This window comes from Mya arenaria, chromosome 6, assembly GCF_026914265.1.
Source record: "Mya arenaria isolate MELC-2E11 chromosome 6, ASM2691426v1".
Lineage (NCBI taxonomy): Eukaryota > Metazoa > Mollusca > Bivalvia > Myida > Myidae > Mya > Mya arenaria.
The window spans coordinates 71,456,359-71,476,179 of NC_069127.1; the positions used below are offsets into that span (position 1 = coordinate 71,456,359).

Sequence of the window (19,821 nt, forward strand, 5' to 3'; positions counted from 1 at the left end):
TTTTGAGCCTCATAGTCACACCATCCAGCCCCCCATTTTGCAACCGACCCCTTTATTAAGCAGACATCTGTTCTATGCAACCGTTCTAGTTGCTTCAGGGAGGTACCAGTTGTAAACAGGTTATACCGATAACAGTTTCTTTAATATGATAGAGACAGAATTCTTTGATACAGAAAAATGGTTCTTGGCAAAAAAATCAAACATTTGTATTGTAAAAAGCCTCAAGAAAAATGCCCGTGGTAGAGATCTAACTTTAGATATCTTGAGTGAGATGACCACATCTTGACCACTAGACCGGCTTACCTTTTAAAGCCAAAAAGCTGAAACTAGTTGCGGTTTGAATGGCAAAAATCATGCCTCTCCCTATACAGGGAACCGGACAAAACATACCATGGACAAAACCTCCCATGTCATTTTTGACTAGGTGGACAAAACCTCCCACATTATTTTGATCAGGTGGACAAAACCTCCCACATTGTTTTGATCAGGTGGACAAAACCTCCAACATCATTTTAACATGGTGGACAAAACATCTCATCCTGGACATTAGATCCCATAAATGTTTGTCGGTATGGACACACATTTATCACCTCAACAAAGCAGGCTTTTCACAAATTCTTATTTTATTTCTAAATGTAAATAGTTCTTACCTAACTGTTAATGGGCTTTTAGCGCCAAAATGATCTAGGATGTTTTGTCCACCCTGTCAATTTGATATGCGAGTTTTTTTCAACCTAGTAAAACAAAATATGGGAGGATTTGTTCGTGGGTTGTTTATCGTACATTCGTGGTTCTTCTGATTGGGGAATTGCATCATTCTGACTAAATTTAGGATTTCTAATATTTTTCTAAAAATGAACAAGAACGATTTTAAAATACACAGAAAAGATAAATGTAGTTGTTGTAAACCAACCATTGCCATCATTTAAGGTTTAAAAACAAGTTACTAATAATCGATGTGCTATAAAAGTTTAGCACACTTACCTCGTGTAATGTTTCCATAAGCACAGCCAGCTTTCTCCTCACCGGTGAAGCATAAGTTTCCAGTCTCCTGAAAAACATATTTAAAGTTTTGAGAAAGCACTACCTTCAACTGATACATTTTATTCTGACAATAAGTCAAAATAGATTGACTCAAAGTTTACGGTAACAGTGAAAGTTTTAAAAAAAGTCTGAATGCAAATTGTTCCATTCAGTGCAATGAATTTAGAAAAAAATAACATTTCTTTCTCTTTGGAACAATCTGCTCGCAAAAATAAACTTATAACTATACATACTGCAGAGTCAGAAATTATACCAGATCAATTAATGTCTCACAGCTGCACTGTAAGCCTTCTACACTTTTTACAAAATGCCCAAGCAAAATCGACTGAACTTCTTCCAAAAAGAACTGGCAATTTCTGTGTCTGACTTATAGCGACCAATCTAATTGATAGCTCTAGACTGGTTACCTTACCAGAATGCATTAGCCAATACAAGCACTATGGACTGAGCCTCCCTCAATGTGGAGCTGGAGACGTTGTCTGAGTCAGAAAGATGGGGCACCAGTCTAATCATCAACTCTAGACTGGCAACACACACTTCTTGGTCCTTCCGGTGGGCAGACACACACAATCTAGGTAAGATACACATGTACACTCTAAGATAATGTTGACTGCCTTGATTTTCGTATCAGAAATTACACCTTTTCAAAAAAAACACTTTAACACAGTTACACAGTTTTTTGTTGTTGTTTTTTTTCATTTGAATTGAAAGAAAAACAAGAGATGTTTGTCAAACATTATGCCCCACTGAGCTTCATGTTGTCATGAATATTTGGATAATTGAATGAAATATGCATGGACCGAATGACAGCTGATTTGTCATTAACATTGGATTCCTTTGAGGCAGTTTTAAGATTATGACCATTCAAAGTGTGGGGATAGTAGGTAAGAATGATGCCATACCATTGGTAAGAATGAAGAGGGCAAGGCTTTCTTCAGTTATCAATGTGTTGAAGGTCACAGTGACCTTTGGACTTGATGACCCCAAAATCAATAGGGGTCATCTACTGGTCATGCCCTACCTCCATGTAATGTTTGAGGACCAAAAATCTACCAATTGTCTAGTTATCATTTGGACAAGCTTTTCCCATTCAAGGTCACTGTGACCATGACCTTTGACTCTATGACCTCAAAATCAATAGGGATCATCAACTGGTCACACCCAGCCTAAATGTCATGTCGAGTTATCATTGGAAAAACCTTTTCGCATTCAAGGTCACTGTGACTTTGACCTTTAACCTGATGGCCCCTAAAATCAATAGGGGTCAGGCCCAGCCTCCATGTCAAGTTTGATGAACATAGGTCCAGGCATTGTTATCACTCGGACAAGCTTTGGTCTACCAACAGACGTACAGATGGACCGACCGACCAACATGTGCAAAGCATGATAAATATTTGTAGACCCCAAGCAACAAGAATTACATGATTTAAGAAAACCTGAACTTAAATTTTACATCAAAATATGAATTTGTCAAACCTGATGGCTGTAACTATGACAAGCAGTTCCTTGGTAGTGAGATTCTCCGTCACATCTGTCAGTTGGGATGTGATTTTCACCATCTGCATTTAACATACATTCAAGATATAAACAGTCAATCAAGAAAGATTATATTAAAAATGTTTTAAAATTATCATAAATGTGAAAACAGTTATTTCAACTTAAATATTTGCAAGAGATAGTTTAAATACATTAAAATAGAAATATTAATATCATTTCCCTAAACTTTATAATCATATTTTTCTTTCTAAAGCTAATAACTTCTTTTATGTCCCAGTGTAACATGTGTGGAATTGAGTCTGAAACCCCAAGACAAGACTTACACAAAAGTAAGAGCATGATATTTATCATTTTATGGATACAATTCTTTTCAATAAAATATTTCTTTTAATCATTGCTTATAAGCAATCAGTGTTTAAATCATTAATACATGTGTATAATTGCTGAATACTAGATGTATATGTATAAACTATGTACATCAATGCATTTTTCTTGTTGGTTTTACATACTCCTGAGTGGAATTACCATTTGCAGGTCAAATATCCTTTTAGGGTCCAATGTCTCATCACTAAGGAGACCAACAAGCTTGTTCTTAAGATATTTGAGGTCCATCTCAGGTTTCAGCTTTAATTCTCTGGTTGAGGCCCTGCTATGGGTACACCAGGCACACAGGCTGCACACAGCCAACATTCTTAATGTCTGGGCCTCATTAAGCTGAGCAGTCAGCAGACTTTGACTAACTGCAAAATGGGAAAAATAATTGTTTTATAATTACACAATCTGAATACTGTACATGCACTCAGAGTACTACTGTCTGCAAATGTACTAAGCATTTCTGAAACATCAATTGATCTTGGCTTTAATTCTGTCCTAACACATCAGTTAATGGAAATCAAGTGCAAGATCTATAGCCTGTTGATCAACTTATAACTATTACTACTACTAACTACTGAAGAGGGTCATACCCATGCAAAGAGTCCATACATTTACAGTTTGCAAATATAATTGTTCACTTTAACCTACCAATTAAATTTTAGCTTTAAAATTATTTCTGTAGGGAATGATGCAATGACAAAGGAAACTCTTTAAAGTGCCAAAAATGACTGGCACTTGCTGTAGAGGTGGTACAAATTGTCAGTTTCTTCATAGCTAGATTCTTTGCAAACAGAAGTAATTCAAAGACCTCTGGTGCCTTTAACCATTGTACTTTGTGTGATATTGAATTTCGTTAATGTATACAATGAACACCATTAGATCAACAACAGCCATCAACATGTTAATAAATTGCTCTATTCTTTTACAGAAACATCCAAGTCACTTTCAGCATTAAGAAAAATATTCTACTCTTAATTGAATGCAATACCCTAAAGATATATCATACAACAGAACATCAGCTTCATGCAAAATCAATAATCCCAATGTAATTACAGTAATAGACAAGCTACATGTATATGTGAACCTTCAACATTTATGCTGGAGTCATCCGAATCTTGAGTCTCAATTTCAACATCAAAGTCAAGGTCATCAACCTCCATGTTGTTGTTGTTACGGTTACTGGTGCCCTCACTCTCAAGGTCAAGGTCAAATTCATCATCATCTAAGTCAAGGACACGAGAACGGCTTCGCTCAAATCTGGACTCCTTCAAGGATGCGTCAGATATATGAGCATGGTTATTTTCCTTAGAATGCTGAAATAACAAGAAACAATAAATGTACAATGTACCTTTTCTTCAATAACCAGCATGCCATGTCAAACAGTTGCTCAAGTAACACAAACTGATGGCCATTTCACAAAACCACAATGATCCCATCTGTAAACAATATTTCCATAATGAAACACTATTAAGTTCAGTATCATTTCCATACCCTTTTGATATTTAAGATTAAGCCATGTAACAAGAGATTCACGGAGCAAATGCTAATGCCTGGCTGTAGTTTTTCAACCAAATAAGGGATATACCTCGACATTTATTAAAACCAGAGTAATGGACTCAATATCACAGAAGACAATAATGGTGCTGACGGTGTCAATATTACTGATGACAATAATGATGCTGGCGATGTCAATAAAACTGACCAAAATTCTGCCCTTGTAATGTCAGCCAGACATATCTGTTAAAAACGTTATTTGATTTTAAAATTGACCACCAATCTGTGCAAAAATTCATCAAATGTATAAAATTTTCTTTATTTATTTATAAGCCCAAATGCCGCTTTAAGTCACTTTATTTTTACCTTATCAGCTGCAATATCCATCAGCACATCAGTCAGCTGTGCAGGAGTGGCTGCCCTACACAGACAAGCCATAACCCCACCCAACTCCGCCTCACACAAACTCCAGTCAAACAGCCGCCCTAGTGCTTCAATAACACTCCCTGTTCCGGCTGCACCGTCTTTTTTAACAATGTCATGTAAACACTTGGAGATTTTCTTCATCAGTGTGACTAGGTGGGTGTAGAGGTTGCTGTGAGATACGGTTGCCGTGGTGAAGATATTTTGTGAAAGGAGTTGAAACAGAATGTTTGAAATCAGCTGGCAAAAATTCACAGCTTCCAATATGTTGGGAGCCTGAAAACGTATTGACGTAGTTCATGAGTAGAATACAAAGTATATCATATGATGGTATATCATAATTTTTTATGTTGTCGATAAAAGAAAAAAAAAAACAATAATTTTAAAATCTGGCCCAGACCGTCTGAGATTCCAAAGTTTAAGAAGCTTGTATATCTTGTATAAATTCATTTTGAACAAGACAGATGGAATGAAGCAGGCGTCACCAATGATGCAAGGCTCTAACAATACGTTTGTTCTTGAAATTAAGAATGAATACATATTAATTGATGATACACTTTTGAAACAAACATCTAGTAAGCCTATAGACACACTTACCTGTTCATCCGATCTGGAACACAGGTATTGCACTTCTTGCTTGATCATATTTTCAACCACATTCAACAGTGTTGATAGATGGGCAGAATCAGAGGTCTTCTCAATATTCTTCTTTGGCACAAGATTTTTATTGGCTTGTAGGGGCAGTTCCAAGCATGTTTGTAAGTAAATCCTCTCTATATCACTAATGGCGCCTTTTTTCACAAATAAATCAATCTTGACACCTGATGGGTCATTTAGCGTCAAGGCCACCAAAGCTTTTGCTGTCCAATCAGGATTCAGCTTGAATGACCTTGAACTTTCACCTTCTTCTTCACGAGAAGGAAATAACCAGTCTATCAGTTGTTTTCTTAGAGGAAAGCTTGTGTTACCAGTCTGACTTGGCACAGATATGACCAGGCTTGGAACAAGCTGTTCCGGAAGATCACAAGAGGTTAATAATTGGCACAAGAACTGTACAGACTCTGTGATTGGCTGAGAGATTGAGGGGACAAATAGGGACCACAGGTCCCGTCTAGGAGTCACCAACCCTTGTGAGATCATGGCTGACAACAGTAGATACCCCTCTGGCTCAGTGTTGTGTAGACTCACAAACCTGTTGTAATGAGCCAATAAAAATCACTGAGAAATGCATGTACCATATTTTAAGTTTTGATGAAGGCAAGATCATTAGGACAATGACAATACCTTGACTTTTTCCTTCAACAAACAAGCCTTAAATGTCAAGATAAGATAAAAAATACTACCACTTCGAAATAAATCTCTTAAGAACATGAATTACTGATTTCACAATTTAATTTTTAAAAAAACAGTACCTGTACAACTACCAAACGTTCACCTTATTAATCAAGAGCCCCTTAAGCCAACGACAACACTCCACTGTTGTTTTTCAATCCATAAAGAGGCATAACAATTATTAAAGCTTAAGTTATGGACCTTACTGTACATGTACATCTTGTTTCAGACAATAATTATGCATACTAAGTTTGATTCAAATATCTTGAACGGTTTTCGAGTTGTGGCCAAGGTTCAAGATTATGTGCTACAAAGCAGGCGGTGACGCCGAAGACAACAACAATTCTACGTCAATAACCTTTCTTCGAAAAAAAAAGACAAGCTTAAAGTTACCTCAGAGATGCCATCCAAATCTGATTCCAATGAGTCTTAGCAAGTTGTTGGGTGTTATCAGTAGAAGATTCACCCAAGACCTTGTCCCAGTTGGACACGAAGGCTCGAATACACCTCTGTACATGGTTCATGAGATCCGCCCTCTTGCAGTCGCCCACTATTTGAGACAGGCATGTCAGGTATGGGAGTGTCTCGTCCTGGGGGAAACTGCTCGGGTGCTTGTCTAGTATGCCAGTCACTAGTTGTAGCCTGATGAAGTATATGGAAAAATAGCATAATAATAAATATTCATGAAACCAATTATATACATGTACGTTACTCTGCACTTAGTGTTTCATTTTGTTGCAAAGCATATTCCTGAGGACCCATTACTCTTGAACATGTTCATTCCCAGCTTTTTCAAGTAACGTGTGCACAAAACAATACCTGCATTTTGTTCAGGATCCATGGTTATGAAATATGTGATTCTAAGTGACGCGTTCACATGCATGCCATGTTTTTGGAAGGACCCCCACCCCACAGAAATTGCATATACTCCATATCTTTAACAACAATTCTGTACCAACTGAAACTCTGTACGAACTGGTTATATATTATATAAGCAAAACCCCAACGTCTCTTTTGACAGCCATCTTTTTACAAAAATACATAAATAAACATGTAGTTGTGTGATAGTATAAATTATAAAGCAGTTAAGATGATTTTCTCAGGGGACAAGCAGTTAAGATGATTTTCTCAGGGGACATCAAAACTTAATTTGGCTACCCTGCATTTGCATTTAAATACACTTCCATTTTTTCTTTTGGGCTGCACATAGGCTTCAAAGTTTACCATCTTATACATGCATAATCATAATGAAAACAAATCTAATTTTACAGAATAGGCATATACAGAACAACAGAACAAGCGAGAAACTAAAAACAAATCTACCATGGAATCAGTTTGGCTGTCTGCCCAGAGGTTATGATAAAACCCCTAATTGCCTCCCAACCCGACTCTAGTCTCCGCCTCTTGGGTCTGGGTCCCGGCTGGGTTCCCTCCTCCTCATTTTCAGGCAGGGAAAGTTGGGTCACCTCTATAGTGTGGGAGCCCTCTGTGAATATCTGTGAATAAAGGAAGATTAAATAAAATGAAGAGTTTTGCATGTACCCATTATAGAACTAGAACTGTAAGCCAAAGGCTAACGAATACCCCCCAACCCTTCCCTGTCTAGGTTGTTTGCCCTGGCCTTAGTTATGGTATCATTAGAAAGCACAAGGCAATACATTTATTTAGTTTATTTAGAATACCTATTACTGAATCAGGGACTGCCATGGCACTGCAGCCGAGATCACAAAATGGTCACTATAGTATGTTGGTACTGTGTCCACACTTATCCCCTCTAGGAGCCTGTTGCAGTGGAAATGACAATGACAAAGGAGTAGGCCACCAAAGCGAATATTACCCCACTCCCACCCACCTCAGGGGAGATAACAAACCTGTTTCTCTCATTTTCACCATAAAGGGGTCATGACTCCTGACAGGATATTCCAAAATGAAGGTGGACGGGTGAATTTGACAGTCTGCCAACCCAATTTCTGTTTACCCACCACCTCCCCCCCACACATGAGTACCAAGGAAATAATACAGGTGCACAAAATCACATATACAAAGGTTCACATCATGGTCATGGATAGCTGAAAGTTTGAGAAAAATATATTGAAAAATGACAAAGGAGTAGGCCACCAAAGCGAATATTGTAACAAATTTAAGGCCTGTATGCACCTAACTTCAGGACTTTTGATGGTCTTTTTAAGGACAAAATCAATTAAAGGTCTTTTTAAGGCCATGCAAACATTCTGATTAATACAGGTGCACCAAATCACATATTCAACAGTTCATATCATGGTCATTGACATCTGAAAGTTTGAAAAAGATTTATAGAAAAAATGAGAAAAAATGACCAAGGATTAGGCTAGACAAAGCTGTATAATTTTTGCCTATTTTAACTTATTCAGGGGCCATAATTGGAGACATGATCATGTGATTCCAACCACAATCACAGGGGCAAATGTTCTCACCATGGCTAAAAGTTTGAAAAAGATTCATTCAAAAATGACGAAGGAGTAGGACGAACAATACTAATTTTACCCAATTTAACTCATTAAGGGGCCACAACTCCACTCAGGATCATGTGACTCCCACCAAATTCATGGAGGCAAAGGTTTACATCATGGCCATTAATATTTGAAAGTTTGAAAAAGATTTGCTCAATAGCTTCAAAGAAGAATCCTGGACAAAGCTAATTTTGCCCAATTTAACTCATTAAGGGGCCACAACTCCACTCAGGATCATGCGACTCTGACCAAATCCACAGAGGCACAGGTTTACATCATGGTCATTAATATTTGAAAGTTTGAAAAAGATTTGTTCAATAACGACAAAGATGAATCCCGGACAAAAAAAAACGGACGGACAGACAGACGGACAGACGGACAACCCGATTCCAGTATACCCCCCCCCCAAACTTTGTTTTGGGGGGTATAATTATGGAGGTAGATGGATCAGCTACAAAAACTACTAATTTATAGATAGTATTAAATGATGCTTCAGTTAAGGTCACCAGACTCTCAACAACCAGTACAGGTATCCTGTTTGATGTCTTCCTCCTTAGTTGTACTACTAAAAAAAATGTTTTTGACTTCAAATAATTTGATTTATAACGACTAATTTAGTAATTTATTAAAGAAAAAATATGTACCTGTTGACAAACATCCACTGCCAAATTGACAAACGCTGGCTTCAATATACTATCTTTGGCCCTGTAGAAAATACATGCAAAAGATTAATCAATACAAGTCTACAAGTAAATGAGATCTAGAAGTCTGTGGATATGATTTGTGGCCTGCCGGGAGCGCCAATAGTTTTTTCACCATGACCTTTAACCTTTGACCCCAAAATCATTCAAGGTCATCTACTGACCATGACCAATGTGCATGCCTGACAGAGCAATTGCTAGGTGTCTATGCTTCCCAGGCCTACAACAAGCATGAATTTCAAAACTACACTATCATTTCTGAATGGTTAACTTCCGGTGAACAAATACAGACAGCATGTAATGATTTAGTTATAATTTAGTAATGAATCATTGTTAAAACACACCTTTAGGTTACAAAGATGCATTTAAAAAATAACATCAACAGTGGTTGAAATTTGCACAAGACTGACTGTAAAATATTTTCGGACTCATTCAAAACTATGAATTGAATAAGCCAGGCTTGTTCAGATTTCAATAGCTAAGCAATTATATAAGAATTGGGGCTTGTTCATACACAATTCTAATTATAAACTATAATTGACTACCTCAATACTACAATTATCAACAAAGTATGCAACAAGAGATGTTTGTTCAACTTTATGTCCCCCCCCCCCTGAGCGCCATGCTGTCAGGATTATATGGACACTTGAATGGAATAGGCATGGACCAAAATGACAGCTGATTTGTCACTGACATTGGATGTCATTGAGGTAGTTTTAAGATTATGACATTTCAAAGTGTGAGGATAGAGTGTGTTATGACCATGACCTTTGACTCTATGACCTCAAAATTCATAGGAGTCATCAGCTGTTCACCAAAAACCTAAATGTCAGTTTGAGGGCCATGGGTGCAGGCATTGTCAAGTTATCACATCGACAAGCTTTTTTCGTTCAAGGTCACTGTCACCTTGACCTTTGCCCCCTAAAATCATAAGGGGTCATCTACAGGTTAGGCATTGCGCAACCCCAAGTGAAGTTTGAGGGCCATGGGTTCAGGCATTGTTGAGTTATCACTCAAACAACATTTTCGCATTTAAGGTTACTGTGACATTGGCCTTTGACTCGATGACTCCTAAAATCAATAAGGGTCATCTACTGGTCAGGCCCAACATCCATGTCAAGTTTGACGATCATAGGTCCAGGCATTGTTGATATATCATTGGGAGAAGATTTCTTAACTTTTTTGCGTTAAAGGTAACTGTGACCTTCACCTTTGGCCCGATGACCCCTAAAGTCAATAGGGGTCATCTACTGGTCAGGCCCAACCTTCATGTCAAGTTTGATGACCATAGGTCCAGAAATTGTTTATTTTGCTTTTAAGGTCACTGTGACCTTGACATTTGACCCCTAAAATCTATAGGGCTCATCTACTGGTCATTCCCAACCTCAAAGTCAAGTTTGAGGGCCATAGGTGCAGGCATTGTTGAGTTATCAATCGGACAACCTTTTATCATTAAGGTCACTGTGACCTTGACCTTTAACCCGATGAGCCCTTAAATCCACAGGGGTCATCTACTGGTCAGACCCAACCTTCATGTCAACTTTGATGACTATACGTCCAGGAATTGTTGAGTTATCACTTGGACAAGCTTTGGTCTACCGACGGACCGACCTACTGACCGACCGACTGACCTACGGACATGTGCAAAGCAATTTACCCCTCTTCTTCAAAGGGGGGCATAAATAAAATAAATCTAAAGCTCATGAAAAATCCCTACTTAGCATGAGCAGGTCGAGGAGTTTTGTATTCAAATGAGCAACAGTGTTTAGTAAATATTTCAAGTTAGCGGTTAGGTGAACCTTGATTTTGCTCCAATCTGCTGAATCTCGGAATACATCAAGTCATACAGCTTTCTCAAATGGCTCTGAAATAGAAAAAGAAACTAAATGTAAGACTGCTATTACCATCCTGATGTGATCTGAAAGACAATGTAGTCAACATTAGGGCTGTGTATTGCCAGACAAAAGGCGATCCGATTCGAATCGCGATCTTTGACTTGTGATACACGAATTGTTTAACGATTCACTTTGTTATAAAGCAATGCAAATTTTGAAAGAAAATGAATAATAAAAGTATAACAAAAGCTTCATTTTTGTTTAGTTTTTTTTCAGGGTAAACAACATTAAACTTTCTTCGTTAACATCAAACCTGAAATATTTCCAGATTTTAGAAGAATAAGATGCTGGGGCATTTCTACATAGCGCTGGATTTGATGTTTTTGTTGATGGTGATGCCATGTTGACATTGAATTACAGATGAAAATAAATGATAACTGTACATAAGTTTCGTGTTTTATTTTTATTATTGTAGTCTTTTTTGTAGATCTCTATATAATTTCTTTAATGACCTTTGACTTTTTATTTCTATATTTGTATTCTTTATAAAATATTATATTCCCTTAAAACCTTGACAAGAAGCATTCTCCAATTGAACACTGCACACTGAATTTAATGCTAGCTCTGTATGAATTAACTTCCAGTTGCATCAGTGTAATGTATTTCGCGCATTCCGTATAAACAATACATAATTCATTTATTTTAAACAACAAAAATATTTGCTGGAATTGAATTAAATCATTTTGTTTCGCGACTTGAATCGCAACCCAGCGATCTCAGCATTGGTGAGTATTTGTGTAGAATATTTTGCTTTGACTCACGATTACTCGGGTACTCGTTACAGCCCTAGTCAACATGATGTTGTATTAAGAAGTGTCTAGAGCCAACCAAGAACCCAACCCCATCCCCAACCATCACAATCTTTATTTCCATATTTGATAGACAATAATAAATCCATAAATGTTATAATCACACTTTTCTATAACTTTAAGATAACAAAAAACACCATGATTCAACCTGATGTCTTCAGTTAAATGAATGCCACGGATGAAACATTGTACATTGTTCTAAGGAACAATCATTGATCAACATACCATCCAAGTATCCCAGTTGACAGCAAAAGCCCCACCCCCTCCCTGCTTGTCTCCCCGGGGGTGGTGACACCACACCTGGACTTGCAGAAACTCCAACAGACAGTCCTGAAAACATGCCAAAAGTGGTGAATTTACTTTGTACATATTCCCTATCTTCAAAACAGAAATTTGTTTTTTTATGTTCACTAAATTTCTTTGGTTTTGATGATTAAAATGTGAACAGGATATTGGGTTGAATATAAGAGTTGAATACATTTGTTTCACTATTCAAAATAAGTCACTTAGATAAAGAAGCCAAATTTTACACAAGCCAAAGCAAACACCACAAACATTATACTACCGTAAATGACTGGGTATTAGACGCCCTTTTTTCCCTCAGTAGTAAAATGCTGGTGGAATTGATTAAATATCAACCATTGTTTTGGTTGTCTTATTCTTAAGCACAAACACAGAAGACTAGCAAGAGTAAATCTTACAAGCTCGCCTTCATGCTTTGCTGCCTTCACTTATACCAACCTTAAGTTCCTCAGTAGCGATGTTGTGCCAGAGGTATAACAGATGGTGGACTATGTCCTCGCCCAGTCGACACACTTGGACGCGTGATGTCGGGGTTATTGTTCCCACTAATACGTTCAACGCTGACAACAGGTGTTGCACAATCAGCCCAGACTTGTGTTGTCTTGAACAAGCAAGAACGGTTTTATACTTTGTGTTGTGTAAAAATATATGTTCTAAGTTACTGTAGCAAATATAACGTTTATGTCCCATTTAATTAGTAAACACTTTTAAATTATTGCCTTACACAAATAATGCACTTTTTTTATTATGACTTTTCTATGTTAATGTTAATCATGATACAGGGTTCAACACTTAAGACAGTCTGGGAGTCCCAGATTTCATCTTTTTGGGGCTTCGGAATCTGTCAGATCGACTTGTAGTTCTTGCAAATGAAAAATTTAATAATGAAAGCTACATTTGAGTATTTTTCATCTATTAGCCTTCTTAAAATGTGTTCAAAATTATTTTTCATTTCTTTACAACTGTGAATTTATCTTAAACTGCTCGACTCCTTGATGATCACTCTGACTCCAAAAAATTTGCAAAAAGGTAGTCAGACAGACGCCTTTGTAAAAAACAGTAAGTGTCAAACACTGTGACGTTCTACAATTTTCCTGAACTCACTTTGATTTCAAGAAGAAATCTGTGAAGAAAGCCAGTATCCTCTTAGGTCTGATATCAGCCTGTGTAGACAGACTGGTTACCAGCGAATGGATTATTCTTGCCAGAACCAGTCTGTCTAGCTTTACATCAGGGTCACAAAACAGCTTGCAGAACAGAAACAGTAACTCTGTTGAGAATAAAATACAGATTATTTTATGTAATAATTGATGCACCTCACACTAATGCATGTTAACTTTACAATGTTACAGTGACCTTGATCTTTGACCTTAAAATCTACAGGAGTCATCTGTTAGTCATGACCAACCTGCATACCAAGTATTAAGTTCCAGGGTCCAAGCTTTCCACAATTGTTGAGCAGAAAAACAAAGTGTGATGTACGGACAGACAGATGGACAGGGCAAAAACAGTGCCTCCCCATGAATAGGAGAGACATAAATATATTTATTCACATGTGTATCTCAATACACTGTATCAGTCAAAATGCTAGTCTTTATAGTGTTATTTAAAGTGACTAGACACCAGATGGTCCCAAATAAAAATAAATACAGTATTTCCTCAAAACAAGGCTTGAATCGTCAATATGAACTAGTGTAATGCTGATAATACATCATTTTACAGAGGGTAACTACACCATATGGTGTACCCAATAAACAAATAGTAACTACACCAAAACATTAAAATGTGGCAATGGGCAACAGCCCTTTGACATGAAGAGCATTGTTAACAAGTGGGGAAAATATTAATCATATTTTTTTTTAATGAACCATCATGATACATATCATTCAAAAGGTATATCAAATTAATTTCACATTTTTAAACTTACATCTTTCTTCTTACTTTACTTATGCCTCATTCTATATGACTTTAAGATCAAAATGCTTTAAAAAAAAAAATCATAGTGCAAGTATTCTTTGAAAGTGCTTATCCTTAGGGAGATTTTTATTATTCTCATGGGGAGGAATCGGGGGAGATACTTTTTTATAGGGGACTGCAGCCCGTATTTGGCCACTAATAGAGTAGATTGAGGGACCAGTGTATACATGTGACTCTTACTATGCAGTTCTTCAGTGGTCAATTCCACGACATATTTCCTGACTGTGAGGACATTTTTCAGCATAATACTGCAGTAGTCTTGACCATAAGCGTCACAAGAGAATAGCTCCATGAGGACTGTCTTGATGTGCTCAAATAACAGGGAGCCCTTTAACTTAGGGGATCCTGAAACAAGATGATCAAATATCAATAGAAATTAGGGCTGCAATGATACGCCATGAACCATATTTTAATATTTAACAATTAATTTGCAGAGCCTGCTTGTCTATTTTTCCTTTTTTAACTTTTAAATTGATTAAAAAAATAGATTTACAATTAATGTCAAGGTTAATCTTATCCCTCTATATGAAGTTAATTCAATATTTCAATTGAAAAGCATATCAGTCATTGAAGAGATGGATGCTTCCAATACACCCATGATTTATGAAAAGGCAAAAATTGTAACACTATATGGGGGAAGAAGGTAAATGGTTGTAGCATTATTATACACAAGTTGGAGAAAAAATTAACATAGAAAGATAAGGGCAGGTTTAAGAATTAAATTTCAAGAAATGAGATAAAAAAATGCAGCATCACAAATATCAAAGATTTTTCCCAGAGAAATTCTGATTTTACAAAAACTATCAGTTCATGGGAGATATCTAAAAGATATGCAGGGCAGGATTATGGTTCATGGGTTATGCACGCCATCTACCTACTACTTTTCTGCCATCTATCTACTTTTTATTTTAGTTTTATTTCAATCCATTTTGTATTTTTTAAGATATGGCCTTGACAAGTACCCATTTTTGAAAACAACAGGTCAACGGGAGATATAAAAAAATGTGCAGGTCTGGACAATGTGCATTCAACATTCTCTCATTGCAATCTTTTATTTCAATCCCTTTAGAATTTTCCAACATATGGCCTGGACAAGTACTAATCTTAAAAACTGTTAAGGGGAGATAACTTAATTGAATAATATGCATGATAGGATTATAGTTCTTTTGCAATGCACTTCCTGACATTGGCATCTATCATTATACCAAGTTTTATTTCAATCCTATCAGCAATTTTAAAGTTATTCACCAGACAAGGGTGTGATAGACGAACAAACAGACGGACAAAGGATCTGTATAAAAATTAATATTAACACATGACCTGAATTTTTTACTGAATCATTGATAAATTTTGTGAAATGTTTTAAATGTTTTTCCTGTTAATCTATACATTAAATACAGTGATTAAATTACGAACATGCCCACAAGCCCAATGGTATGTTATAAATGCAAGTGGCTTCATATTAGTGATGGGCAATCGGCTTGGATTTTCATAATCGATTAATCGGAGACCCTGATCGATCGATTATCCGATTAATCGGCTGTAATCGGACAGTATCACAAAAGCATCATTTTCTGATGTACATACAAGTAAGGACCTTAGATATTATGTATGTTTTATTTCACATGCTTCAGTCGGAAGACAGGAATTATTTCTGGCGCATCGAATAATTCTAAAAATAACTAAAAAAATAAAATATTCCAAGGTTTATGAAGTAAAGGAACATTTCATGGTGAAGTTTACTTAAGTTGACTGTTATTTATAAAATAATACATCGTTTTGGGTTGATAATTGCCCGAGTGCGAAGAATAATTGCTCGAGGGTAACTATATTTCCATTTGGCAATTATCAACTGAAAGCAATGGTCAACCATGTCTATTCCTGTATAATAATAAAAAAAAATGAGTTGAGACATAAAAAATTGGTTTTGGATGCCATGAACTATAAAAAAAAAACGAGTAATTGGAAAATAGAATAGCAAACCTTTTCTTACGTATTTTCAGAAAGAGACGGCAAATATTTCCGTTCTTCCAATATTTCTTGTTTCTCTGTTTCAATTTGACGTAAATTTCAATATGTGAGCACAGCTAGGGTCGAACAAGCCTTGTTTCACATGAATCTTGGCTTGGATGACCCTAACGATTTCGCTGCAATAATTTGCAATTTTCTAGCACCAGGAACAACGATTACCAGGGTAATCAAATATTTTGAGTTTGGGGTCGGCCATCGCTGTCCGCCATTTTAAAGCAATTTGAAAGCAAAGAAAAACTAAAGAAAAGTACTGTTAAACTCAAAGTAGCGGTTACTTCCCTTAGCTCTAATTACTGCGCTATATAAAGTTGGAAATTTGCTACATTTTCAAGCAAACTTTTTTTTCGATTATTCGATTATGGAACAATGAGGTCGCCGAATGATTGCCGATATAATCGATTATCGGCGATTATCAGCCCATCACTACTTCATATATATATCACAAATAATTTCAAGGGAAAGACGTTTCAACGTTTAAGATCAGAACATGATAATACTGCATAAAGAACAGTTACAAAATGCCTTAAGAAGGTCTTTCCTATCTTTATTAAAAAAAACATCATATAAATTCTACCTTTGTCCGCAGCTCTTATAACTGTCTTTACAAGCCCGCTTATGTCTTTCTTGCGAGTCTCCCGCCCAGTTTTTGTTGCCTTTGATACATTCTCATTGGCTTTCTGCAGTTCTTCAGTCTCCAGTTGAACGTAGAGGCACACCGCCTGAAACAAGAGTGCCGCAGAGAAAATGTCAATGCTTGTCTATTTTTTGTTTCATTAATAAAGTCTAGTAAAGAAGTTATGGGTCTTGCTAAACATGTGAATATTGTATCTGTGTACCAAGTTTCAATTGAATATCTTGAACGGGTTTAGAGCTATGGCCAAGTAAAAAGTTTTTGCATAATGATGCTGATAAAAAAGACATCAAGGCTATGACACTACCATCATTTTTTCTTCAAAACCCAGACAACCTAAAATTAATCATACATGTAAGTACAAATATATTCATCAGTTTGATAAGTAGTTTAAACATTCATATACTGTAGTCAGATTATAGTATAAATGTAAAGAAAAATTACACAGACCTAGTGATTTTTTTTTCAAACCTTTAGGTTCCGCAAGTTATGGTCTCACTTTTTCAACTTGAAATTTTGATGCTTAACATTATTCAATTCAAACGCTTAAATGTTTTTCACATCAGAGAACCTAAATATTTATACCCAGCGAAAGATAAATAATCAACTAAACACTTAAAACCAATACAACAAAAGGTTTAAGACAACTATCATCATACGATTTCCTTTTTTCTTAAGGAAAAAAGATACAAATTACCCTGAAAACATTTTCCCATGTAAACACTCTGGCCTTCTTTCCTTCAAGTGCTTTTATTTCAAAGTTCTTGTCCAGAGATTTCTTCACACCAGACTGGTGTAAACTGTTAATCAATTTCACAGCAGCTTTCTGAAAAAAACATAACACATTATTATTGATATCAGCTTACATCTGAGTTTTGCATGATGCTGCAACTAAAACTTATTCAAATATGAATGTGATTCTTTGTATTAATTGACAAAACACTATTCAAGATGTACCTTTAAAACTGACAGTATGTTAGAACAAATATTTTCAGTGAACATACAGTATTCAGGTATTGTAGAAAATCTTCATTTCAATGATGTCATTGTCCATAATTACCTTTTGCCCATGGATATCCCCTTTAAAGAGCCTATGCCTCCATTCAACTTGAATTGACGCGCCTAGATTGATAATGTCCGGAAATATTTACAAGGCAAGATGTACTCACTCAAGACATTTGCAGGGCTCATCCTACCAGGCGACTTAGGCGATTAAGTCGCCCTGCCCGCGGCAACTTCGCTATTTTCTAAGATCAAAGCGAAGTCAACTTCGCCGACTTTTTCAAAGATCAAAAAGTCGATATCGCTAAGAACTAATGCTTGTCAAAACAGAGCGACTCCGCCTTCCGCCTGTCAGCTCGATTGACAAACAGCCAATCGTGTTAAACCTAGTAAATATGCTCCTTTGACTTCGACCAATGAGAACGCTTGTTTTATTCAATCGAGGCACGTGTTTGCACCATTGACTTTGTGTACATGCGCTACGTCATCGATGTAATAAAATTGTAAGGGATTAATATTTACACTTGCCGATGTTTGTAAAAGTCAATTTGGGCCAATTAGGATTTATACTTTATGACAATAGCGGTTTAAATGATGTGCACTGATGACAAATGAATTTAATTGGGTGTGATTACTGCGAAGTTAGCGAGAAGGGCAAGTGCGAATCACAGTTCCAGGTTTGTTGGGTTTTTTTATTTCAGAAATGTTTCCATTATTTTTTCTTCGATCGGTTCACATCAATATTCTATATATGAGATATTTTGCATTCTGTTTAATAGTAATCATGCTTTCTACGTGGCTTCTGCGGGATTCCCCAGGCCTGAAACATAAAGCTGACGATATTGATAGCGATGACATGATCGACAGTTCAAATAAGAAATCATTCAAAAAGTTAAATTATCAAAATAATTTCAGTTGGTACAAACAAGATGCAGATAAAAAATGGCACTGCGAAGTTTGTAGATGTGCTAAGTTGGACAACGCCTAAGCCCTTGGACATGACCAACCAGCAAAAACAACCAATCATCAGAGACATGGCTTGTGTAAGTATTTATTAAAACAATAGAAGCATTGCTTAGTCCGCAGATAAATCAATTCAAAGTGGTATTCATTTTAAGGTGTCTGGTTTTATATATTTTAAAACATGTTGTAATATATGCCCAAATTATTTTAAATGACAGCTGAAAATGATGAGATACTGTGTAAATATTTTTAAAGAAATATGTGTATTTTCAGCAAAATATTTTTCAGCAAATCAGCACAAGGCCGCCTTGGAGAGACAGTTCTGCGTTCCCAGGAACCCATGAGGAAAATCGTACTGGCCAAACTGTCCAAGGATGACAAGCTTGACCCCAAGCTCCTTAAGAATGCCTACCACCTGGCTAAGCTGGAGCTCCCCAAGGAGGAATTTCAGTACCACCTCCAGCTTGCCAGGGCCATAGGTGCTGATCTTGGCCATCTCATGAATGGGCACTCACCCTCTTACAAATCAAACAAGAGTGTAACTGAGTTACAAGATGCCATCATGTATCATGTATTTAAATTCTGATATATATGTATGTGTGCATGATAGGTTAACCGTTTGCATGTAATAAAATGTTTGAAACTTGACTTCTTTTTAAAGGTATATATACAACAAATTAATTCCAACTAAAAACAACCAGTATGACTATTTTAAAAACAATTTAAACACCTATTTAAATCCATAGAAAAGTTGTCCAGGACACACCAGAACCCACCATTTGACAATTAAAATCTCAAAATTTTCCGACCTACAGGAGGGGGAACCCCCCTCCCACACCCTCCCCCATTCTCACT

At 36.5% G+C, this 19,821-nt stretch overlaps 1 protein-coding gene and 1 long non-coding RNA gene across 4 annotated transcripts in view; one reads left to right on the forward strand and one right to left on the reverse strand.

Annotated features, from left to right (window-relative positions):
• LOC128239447 (serine-protein kinase ATM-like) overlaps positions 1–19,821 on the reverse strand; it is a 65,039-nt gene that overhangs the window by 44,329 nt on the left and 889 nt on the right. For all 3 annotated transcript variants that reach the window (XM_052956083.1, XM_052956081.1, XM_052956082.1), the window contains exons 3-19: positions 17,699–17,827; positions 16,945–17,089; positions 14,520–14,684; positions 13,467–13,632; positions 12,801–12,963; positions 12,285–12,389; positions 11,155–11,219; positions 9,299–9,359; positions 7,489–7,661; positions 6,559–6,807; positions 5,431–6,025; positions 4,777–5,109; positions 4,001–4,229; positions 3,067–3,281; positions 2,521–2,603; positions 1,457–1,615; positions 985–1,051 (exon numbers count right to left, since the gene is read on the reverse strand). In XM_052956083.1, the coding sequence (XP_052812043.1) occupies positions 985–1,051; positions 1,457–1,615; positions 2,521–2,603; positions 3,067–3,281; positions 4,001–4,229; positions 4,777–5,109; positions 5,431–6,025; positions 6,559–6,807; positions 7,489–7,661; positions 9,299–9,359; positions 11,155–11,219; positions 12,285–12,389; positions 12,801–12,963; positions 13,467–13,632; positions 14,520–14,684; positions 16,945–17,089; positions 17,699–17,827 (3,102 nt within the window). The remainder of the gene's footprint in view (positions 1–984; positions 1,052–1,456; positions 1,616–2,520; positions 2,604–3,066; positions 3,282–4,000; positions 4,230–4,776; positions 5,110–5,430; positions 6,026–6,558; positions 6,808–7,488; positions 7,662–9,298; positions 9,360–11,154; positions 11,220–12,284; positions 12,390–12,800; positions 12,964–13,466; positions 13,633–14,519; positions 14,685–16,944; positions 17,090–17,698; positions 17,828–19,821) is intronic.
• Positions 18,179–19,614, forward strand: LOC128239449 (uncharacterized). The gene is made up of 3 exons (XR_008261883.1): positions 18,179–18,680; positions 18,919–19,046; positions 19,255–19,614. It is a non-coding gene; the product is annotated as an uncharacterized LOC128239449 (long non-coding RNA).